General features: G+C 42.2%; 1 protein-coding gene across 1 annotated transcript; it reads right to left on the bottom strand.

The window, feature by feature from the left end:
* Window positions 1-2,181: 2,181 nt before the first annotated feature.
* On the bottom strand, window positions 2,182-3,672 carry LOC133640363 (potassium voltage-gated channel subfamily S member 3-like). The gene has a single exon (XM_062033736.1). The coding sequence runs from the start codon at window positions 3,670-3,672 to the stop codon at window positions 2,182-2,184; it is 1,491 nt and encodes a 496-aa protein (XP_061889720.1).
* Between the last annotated feature and the right edge of the window lie 6,588 nt (window positions 3,673-10,260).

Raw genomic sequence — 10,260 nt, 5'->3', positions numbered from 1 at the left:
TTCGTCGCTTCGTCGATCACTGGAACGCAGGTGAGCACGGGTGTTGATGAGCAGATGAGGGCTGGCTGGCGTAAGTGGATAGCTAATGTTTTTAGCATAGGTCTGTGAGGTCCCGTAGCTAAGTTAGCTTCAATGGCGTCGTTAGCAACAGCATTGTTAAGCTTCGCCAGGCGGCACAGCATTAACCGTGTAGTTACATGTCCATGGTTTAATAGTATTGTTGATTTTCTGTCTATCCTTCCAGTCAGGGGTTTATTTTTTTTTTCTATCTGCAGTTAAGCACGATGCTATCACGTTAGCTCCGTAGCTAAAGTGCTTCGCCGATGTATTGTCGTGGAGATAAAAGTCACTGTGAATGTCCATTTCGCGTTCTCGACTCTCATTTTCAAGAGGATATAGTATCCGAGGTGGTTTAAAATACAAATCCGTGATCCACAATAGAAAAAGGAGAGAGTGTGGAATCCAATGAGCCCTTGTACCTAAGTTACAGTCAGAGCGAAAAAAGATATGTCCTGCACTGCACTCTAGTCCTTCACTCTCACGTTCCTCATCCACAAATCTTTCATCCTCGCTCAAATTAATGGGGTAATCGTCGCTTTCTCGGTCCGAATCTCTCTCGCTGCTGGTGTAAACAATGTGGAAATGTGAGGAGTCTTTCAACCTGTGACGTCACGCTACTTCCGGTACAGGCAAGGCTTTTTTTTATCAGCGACCAAAAGTTGCTAACTTTATCGTCGATGTTCTCTACTAAATCCTTTCAGCAAAAATATGGCAATATCACGAAATGATCAAGTATGACACATAGGGTTGGGTATCGTTTGAATTCGAACGATTCCGATTCCGATTCCTTGTTTCGATTCCGATTCCTGACGATTCTCGATTCCGATTCTTCTTGTACCATGCCGGGATCAATGTGTTTGACAGGTAGTCCCTGGAAGGTGGTATGTATTTTGGGTTGAGAGGTTTCACCATATCCCTGCAAACATAAACAAACATGTAATGTTGCTGTTACTGTTTAGCCCAGTATCAATTAGCTTAGCTCTAACGTTATTACTTAACTAACCTAAATGTTGGAGATTCCACCTCTGAAAAGGGATGCAGTCTTTTGACTATGTGTGCAGTGACCTTTCTGTGGCACTCTTCCGTCTACGGCACCGACATCTTCCCCATTGCCGCTACGGTGAACGGAGTACGCTGAGCACATCGCGGAGCCTGGCTAGCAGGTTGTAAATTGTCTATGAAAAAATATGCGGGCTAATTTGTTAGCTGCCTCGACGTTGGCGCAAAACATATTATTTATTGCATATATATTGTTTTACTTACCGGATTCGGACTGCAATGCAGTCACCGAGGTGCCAGGCTGGGCGTTGAAGCCAGAGGAAGAGGAAAAGGAGGACGGTCGGCGCAGCACGTCGAAGACGGGACACGCATTTATTTGTACTCGGAGGTGCTTCATCATGTTCGACGTGCACCCTCCTAAGCACGAAACAGTCCTCTCGCACGTGTTACATTTCGCCGATATTTCATTTTTTTTAGTAAAATAAAGCCACACTTCGACCGCCGATGCCCGCTATCCATGCTTGACTGACTCGCTCGGCTACATAGGCTCGGCTATGCTAACACTTCCGGCGGTGGGCGCTTCTTCGTTGGTGTTCAGCGACTTCTTCTTCCGGTCGGCGGACTGGGTATCGAAACTAGGAATCGAAATGTAAACTTTTGAACGATTCCGGGAGAATCGGAAAGTTAGTCCCGGTTCCAATCGATACTCGATACCCAACCCTAATGCCACTTAGAATGGATCTGCTATCCCCGTTTCAATAAAAAAAATTCATTTCAGTAGGCCTTTAAGCTGTACATCAAGCAAGAATGGGAAATAATTCCACCTGAGAAGCTTCAAAAATGTGTCTCCTCAGTTCCCAAACGTTTACCGAGTGTTGTTAAAAGGAAAGGCCATGTAACACAGTGGTGAACATGCCCTTTCCCAACTACTTTGGCACGTGTTGCAGCCATGAAATTCTAAGTTAATTATTATTATTTGAGTTTGAACATCAAATATCTTGTCTTTGTAGTGCATTCAATTGAATATGGGTTGAAAAGGATTTGCAAATCATTGTATTCCGTTTATATTTACATCTAACACAATTTCCCAACTCATATGGAAATGGGGTTTGTAGAAGGATGTTACTTCGGAGTTGGACCGGTGTCAATATTGCACATGTCCGCATCATGCAGGCTGGAAGCGTCGGTATGGTCGCCTAGGCTGCTGACACCGTTCCCAAAGGTGATATCCCCGATGAAAGGATACACGCTGTCAGTGAACAAGTCCCGGATGTTGTAGTAAGGAAGGTCGGGGTCTTGTCTCTCCGGGTTAGGGATGCACTGCCTCTCCATGGCTTTGTTCCTCTGGTAGTACTTGGAGAACTTGTTAAAAATGATGGTGACCGGCAACGCCACCACGAGAAGTCCGCAGATGATACACAAGGTGGCCACCATCTTGCCGGCGAGGGTCACCGGGCAGGTGTCGCCGAAGCCCACCGTGGTCATGGTGATGGTGGCCCACCACCACCCGGACGGAATGGTGCCTAAGTCCGTGTCGGGCTCCTCCTTCTCCGCGAAGTAGATAAGCGCGGAGAAGATGGAGATCCCCACCGAGAGGAAGAGGAGTAGCAGTCCCACCTCGTTGTAGCTGTGCCGCACGGTGGCCCCCAGCGCTCGGAGCCCGATTGAGTGGCGGGCTAGTTTGAGGATCCGGAGAACCCTCATCAGGCGGAGAACCTGCACCACCTTCCCCATGTTCTCCAGGTCCTCGTTCTCCTCGGCGCTCTCCTCGTCCGTGTTTTCCAAGACCAGGGTGGCGTAAAACGGCAAGATGGAGGCCACGTCGATGATGTTCAACGGGTTCCCCAGGAACTTCCGGCGGGAGGGCGCGACAAAGAGCCGGATGATGAACTCGGCGGAGAAGCAGATGATGCAGATCACCTCCAGGATGGTGAGGACGGGGTCCTCGATGGGTTTGTCGTTGTCGTCCACTTGCTGAAACTCCGGCATGCTGTGGACACACATGGCAATGATGGAGGTCAACACCACGCTGAGCGAGGCCAAAGCGATGACCTTGGAGGCTCGGGAATGACCCGGGTCCTCCAGCCGGAGCCAGACGTAACTCCTGACCTCGGCGCACCAGGCGCCCTTGAACTTGTCCAAGTCCTGATCCAGCACCGAGAGCTCCTCCATGGACGAGGCCAAGCTGGGCTGGCCGTCCTCGCTGCTGGCGTCCCAGTCCCGGTGGGCGATGTACTCCTTCCTCTCGTGGTACCAGTTGTTGCAGCAGTCGGCCAGGTGGAACTCCTGCACGCCCCAGTACTCGATCTCCTGGCTGAAGGAGAAGACGCACAGCTCCTCCATCATGTGGAGGCGCCCCGTTTGGTAGAAGTTGAGGACGCAGAGGAAAACCCGGGGATTCCTGTCGAAGTAGTACTCCCGGTCGGCGGCGCAGTAGTCGTCGCAGAGCTCCAGGATGGACTCCTCGCTGCGGCAGCACAGCAGGCGAGCCAAGCGCGTGTGAGGGAAGCGGAGCAACATATCTCCGTCCACCTGGAAGCGCAGACCCCCCACGTTGAGGTGAAGCTGATGCTCCTCGTAGCCGCGCTCGTGGAGGATTTGCCCGTACCCCATGGTCCTGAGGACGCGCAGAAACCAGAAAAGTCAAGACTTGGACAGCAACATGCTCTGTTATTGTAAAAACCCCGTTTCCATATGAGTTGGGAAATTGTGTTAGATGTAAATATAAACGGAATACAATGATTTGCAAATCATTTTCAACCCATATTCAGTTGAATATGCTACAAAGACAACATATTTGATGTTCAACCTGATAAACATTTTTTTTTTTTGCAAATAATCATTAACTTTAGAATTTGATGCCAGCAACACGTGACAAAGAAGTTGGGAAAGGTGGCAATAAATACTGATAAAGTTGAGGAATGCTCATCAAACACTTATTTGGAACATCCCACGGGTGAACAGGCAAATTGGGAACAGGTGGGTGCCATGATTGGGTATAAAAGTAGATTCCATGAAATGCTCAGTCATTCACAAACAAGGATGGGGCAAGGGTCACCACTTTGTCAACAAATGCGTGAGCAAATTGTTGAACAGTTTAAGAACAACCTTTCTCAACCAGCTATTGCAAGGAATTTAGGGATTTCACCATCTACGGTCCGTTATATCATCAAAGGGTTCAGAGAATCTGGAGAAATCCCTGCACGTAAGCGGCTAAGCCCGTGACCTTCCATCCCTCAGGCTGTACTGCATCAACAAGTGGCATCAGTGTGTAAAGGATATCACCACATGGGCTCAGGAACACTTCAGAAACCCACTGTCAGTAACTACAGCTGGTCGCTACTTCTGTAAGTGCGAGTTAAAACTCTCCTATGCAAGGTGAAAACCGTTTATCAACAACACCCAGAAACGCCGTCTGCTTCGCTGGGCCTGAGCTCATCTAAGATGGACTGATACAAAGTGGAAAAGTGTTCTGTGGTCTGACGAGTCCACATTTCAAATTGTTTTTGGAAACTGTGGACGTCGTGTCCTCCGGACCAAAGAGGAAAAGAACCATCCGGATTGTTCTAGGCGCAAAGTTGAAAAGCCAGCATCTGTGATGGTATGGGGGTGTATTAGTGCCCAAGAAATGGGTAACTTACACATCTGTGAAGGCACCATTAATGCTGAAAGGTACATACAAGTTTTGGAGCAACATATGTTGCCATCCAAGCAACGTTACCATGGACGCCCCTGCTTATTTCAGCAAGACAATGCCAAGCCACACGTTACATCAACGTGGCTTCATAGTAAAAGAGTGCGGGTACTAGACTGGCCTGCCTGTAGTCCAGACCTGTCTCCCATTGAAAATGTGTGGCGCATTATGAAGCCTAAAATAGCACAACAGAGACCCCCGGACTGTTGAACAACTTAAGCTGTACATCAAGCAAGAATGGGAAAAAATTCCACCTGAGAAGCTTCAAAAATGTGTCTCCTCAGTTCCGAGTGTTGTTAAAAGGAAAGGCCATGTAACACAGTGGTGAACATGCCCTTTCCCAACTACTTTGGCACGTGTTGCAGCCATGAAATTCTAAGTTAATTATTATTTATGAGTGTGAACATCAAATATGTTGTCTTTGTAGTGCATTCAACTGAATATGGGTTGAAAAGGATTTGCAAATCATTGTATTCCGTTTATATTGACATCTAACACAATTTCCCAACTCATATGGAAACAGGGTTTGTAGAAGACATTAGCCCTCTGAAGCGCAGAAATCAATAAGACACACACAGGAAGCGCTTTGTGCGGAGAACTGTCACTTCAGGGCGAGCTCAACAGGATTATCACCTTTAAAATTGCAACTCCCTGAGCAGAAATATACTTTGCATTATTAATAAAGCGCTTCCATGCAAAGCAGCGGCTCACTGTGCAGTCCATTAACTTTTAAATGCAAGCGACAGCAAAAAGAGGGAACCTACCAGGAATTTGGCAGCTCTCACTTTCCATCAAATCCAACTTTCAAGCACGCTCGCATTCTCGTCCCGTGGGAGCGCAAACGCGGCTTCACGGAAGAGATGCGAGCGGAGCAACGCGGCGCCTCTTTGCTGTCTTTTGCAGCCTTGTAGGGAGGGGCCGGGGAGGAGGAGAGGAGGCGGGAGGGATGGAGGATGTTGATGTATGGGAAGAGTCAGGGAGGGATGATGTCACGGCCCCCCCTGACCTCATCTTACTGGCTGGCCTCCGCATAAATACCAGAAATATAGCCAAGCCAGATACAGTTAGTTTTTTTTAAAGGATTTTTTTAACGATATGTACACACTAAAAAATGCTGGGTTATTTTGATAACCCAATTTATGAGTTGCTAGTGTTGGGTTACATTTTGGAGTTATTTTTATAAAAAGAAATTCATTTTATGGGGAGTATTAGGGTATTATTTAACTACATTTCTGGGTTTTCAAAATTATGAACCATTTTTGGGTTGTTTTTCAACGAGTAATGCATTTTTGAGTAAAAGGCTCTTTTTTTTAATTAAAAAGTTACCTTTTTTCTTGAGGGGAATTTTATTATGGATTAATCTCATTAACATTATTTATAATCACCCAACATTGAGTTAGCGTAACTCAACTTTTGGGTTAAAAATTTCAACCCAATAGTTTGGTTGAGAATAACCCAACATTAAGTTATCATAACTCAACTTTTTGGTGAAATAATTAAATGCAAAAGTTGGGTTGAAAAAATGTACCCAAAATGTTGGGTTAAAATAATTCAAATAAGGAGTTCATCCTTTTCTGAACCAGCAGTTGGGTTAAAATTGGGTTGTTTTCATAACCCAATTTATGAGTTGCTAGTGTTGGGTTACATTTTGGAGTTATTTTTATGAATAGCAATCAATTTTTTGGGGTTATAAGGGTATTATTTTAACTCAATTTATGAGTTTTCAAAATTATGAACCATTTTTGGGTTGTTTTTCAACGAGTAATGCATTTTTGAGTAAAAGGCTCTTTTTTTTAAATGAAAAAGTTACCTTTTTTTCTTGAGGGGGATTTTATTATGGATTAATCTCATTAACATTATTTACAATCACCCAACATTGAGTTAGCGTAACTCAACTTTTGGGTTAAATAATTCAACCCAATAGTTAAGTGGGGAATAACCCAAAATTAAGTTATCATAACTCAACATTTTGGTGAAATAATTAAATGCAAAAGTTGGGTTGAAAAAATTAACCCAAAATGTTGGGTTAAAATAATTCAAATAAGGAGTTCATCCTTTTCTGAACCAGCAGTTGGGTTAAAATTGGGTTGTTTTGATAACCCAATTTATGAGTTGCTAGTGTTGGGTTAAATTTTGGAGTTATTTTTATGAATAGCAATCAATTTTTTGGGGTTATAAGGGTATTATTTTAACTCAATTTCTGGGTTTTCAAAATTATGAACCATTTTTTGGGTTGTTTTTCAACGAGTAATGCATTTTGGTGTAAAAGGCTTTTTTTATTATTATTAAAAAGTTACTTTTTTCTTGTAGGGAATTTTATAATGGATTAATCTCATTAACATTATTTACAATCACCCAACATTGAGTTAGCATAACTCAACTTTTTGGTGAAAGAATTAAACGCAAAAGTTGGGTTGAAAAAACTCACCCAAAATGTTGATTTAAAATAATTCAAATAAGATGTTCATCCTTTTCTGAACCAGCAGTTGAGTTAAAATTAGGTTATTTTTTAACCCAACATTTTTTAGTGTGTACACTAAAAAATGCTGGGTTATTTTGATAACCCAATTTATGAGTTGTTAGTACTGGGTTAAACTTAGGAGTTAGTTTTATGAATAGCAATCCATTTTTGGGGGTTATAAGGGGATCATTTTAACTCAATATCTGGGTTTTCAAAACTATGAACCATTTTTGGGTTGTTTTTCAACGAGTAACGCTTTTTGGGGTAAAAGGCTTTTTTATTATTATTAAAAAGTTACTTTTTTCTTAAAAGGGAATTTTATTATGGATTAATCTCATTAACATTATTTACAATCACCCAACATTGAGTTAGCGTAACTCAACTTTTTGGTTAAATAATTCAACCCAATAGTTAGGTGGGGAATAACCCAACATTAAGTTATCATAACTCAACTTTTTGGTTAAATAATTCAACGCAAAAGTTGGGTTGAAAAAATTAACCCAAAATGTTGGGTTAAAATAACTCAGCAGTTGGGTTAAAATTGGGTTATTTTTTAACCCCACATTTTTTAGTGTGTAGTGGTCCGCCCCAGGCTAAATTGGAGCACCATGGAAGATATATTTGCCATAATATTCTTATCTTTTTTTAATATTTGATTTGTATTTATTTATTTATTTTTGATCATATAATAATAATAATAGATAACATTCTTATTAATGATGATGCAGGAAGGGGCTAAAAATACATTTGTGGTCAAATTTGATATGAAGCGCCCTGTTAAATTTGCCATAACATACTATTATCGGGCTTGTTTGGTAGAGCGGCCGTGCCAGCGACTTGGGGGTACCAGGTTTGAATCCTGCTTCCGCCATCCTAGTCACCGCTGTTCTTTCCTTGGGCAAGACACTTTACTCACCTGCTCCCAGGGCCACCCACACTGGTTTTAATGTCATGTATTCAAATGTATTCAAAGCATTTTGAGTCCATAGAGAAAAAGCGCTATATAAATTGATTCACTTTATGATCTTTAAAAAATTTTTTTTTTTAAATAAATAAATAATTAAGTAAAATATACTGTATATGTTTGTATGCACATGTATATATACATACATACATACAGAAATTAATTTATTTTTTTCCTTTAATTTTGTACTTTTTTGGTTACATTTTATTTTTTACCCTTTTTTGAGGTTTGGCCTAAAACAAATTATTGTGAAATAAATAATTAATTTATGTTTTTAGTGAATAATAACACATTTGACATAGGACAAGTTTCAATTCCTCATGTCACCCGCCCAACACTAACACTGTGCGCCGTGGAAGAGAAATGTGCCGTAATATTCCTATCTTTCTAAAAAATATATAAATGTTTTCTTTCTTTCTTGTCTTTTTCTTTTGTTCTTTAAATTTTTTTTATTTTATGTTATTTTTTAATTGACAAAATAATAATACATAATATTCTTATCAATGACAGAGCAGGAAGGGGCTACAAATAAGTTTGTGGTAAAATCAACAAATCAAACCTCAATTCCTACCAGGAATCAAACCCAGAATGTTTGCATTAACGCAATGACAGTCTTTTTTGTATTATATTCTTATCAGTGATGGAGCAGGAAGGGGCTGACAATAAGTTTGCTGTAAAATGTTGTATGAAGCGTCCCGTGATTTATTAATTGACATGTTGCACACGCCTCTTCCCGATAAATGGGGCCCCTCACAGATCGCGGGGCCCTAAGCATAGCACATAATCTGCAAATGGGAGGGGCGGCCCTGGAATGTGTTTCCGAATAACCGGAGAGGCTTTGCTGACCTATGACCTGGCTCCGGTCACGCAGAGAGGAATTTAACCATACAAATGTACACGATAGGCGATAAATAAAGTTTAAAATATTCTCATGTTAACTTCTTTTTACACTTTTAACAGATAAGAACGTTAATAAATAGGACTCACATTCACATTCAAAACTGAATGCTTTGTTTTTGTGTTGCTATAAATAGTAGTTAAATCATTTGTACGCCTGTATGACGTGTTAAAATGACATTTTAAAAACACTTCTACTCGAGTACGATTTTATGACGGTGACAGTTTTTGACACTGGAAACGATTTGACTGACATTTGGTATGTTTTGGACCATCAACTGTCATGACCATTGGTCATGTCTTGTTTTGAGTTTGTTGGTGTTTTCCTGTGTTTTGGTGTTTTACTTCCTGTCTAGCGCTCTTAGTTTGGTTGCACTTCCTGTTTTGTGTGTGTTCAATGAACAATCAATTCTACTAAGTTGAACCGTGGCTGCATTCTGTTTTTCAAGCGTTCGGTTAGTTATTTTGAAGCCTGTTATTTTGTAGTTGCATAGCCTTCCCTATGCTCTATCAATCAATCAATCAACGTTTACTTATACAGCCCTTAATCATGAGTGTCTCAAAGGGCTGCACAAGCTACAACGACATCCTCGGCTCAGATCCCACATCAGGGCAAGGAAAAAACTCAACCCAATGAGATACAATGAGAAACCTTGGAGGGGACCACAGATGTGGGGACCCCCACCCCCTGGGCGACTGGTGCAATGAATGTGTGTGCAGGCGTGTCAAACATCGCAGTTACGGTTGCCCTCTGAGGGCCACTTTTAACAGTGAATAATATACAGAATGTATAGAAATTTGTACATATGAAACATGTGTATAATTGTCTATGTATTTGATTGTGGAGGGGGGCGTGGCCTGCGGGCCTGCCGACGAAACGGGGTGTGCCAGGACATGCCTCGAAGACAGCGACAGGTGAGTAGATGGCCCAGGTTGGGCCTTGTTATCTAATCACCTGTCGCCTTTATTAGCAGCAGCCGGAGCGAGACATGTTGGGAGTTGGAGTGGGAGCCAGAGAGAGAGAGAGAGAGACACAGACGCAGAAAAAGACATTTTGCTGGATAGCAAAACACTTGCACTATTTAATGGAAATAAAACAGTGCTGTACCCCTGATCCGGGCTCTCGTGGCATTGTGTGGTGGTCCGAGATTTTACGGTTAAAAACTGGCAGCTCAGTCGCCACAA

Source organism: Entelurus aequoreus, linkage group LG23 (genome assembly GCF_033978785.1).
Source record: "Entelurus aequoreus isolate RoL-2023_Sb linkage group LG23, RoL_Eaeq_v1.1, whole genome shotgun sequence".
Classification (NCBI taxonomy): Eukaryota; Metazoa; Chordata; class Actinopteri; order Syngnathiformes; family Syngnathidae; genus Entelurus; species Entelurus aequoreus.
This window is presented reverse-complemented; position numbering and strand designations above follow the sequence as displayed.

Bases quoted from the DNA above. Each gene is read 5' to 3' on its own strand.
- LOC133640363 (XM_062033736.1), bottom strand. From the start codon at position 3,672: ATGGGGTACGGGCAAATCCTCCACGAGCGCGGCTACGAGGAGCATCAG.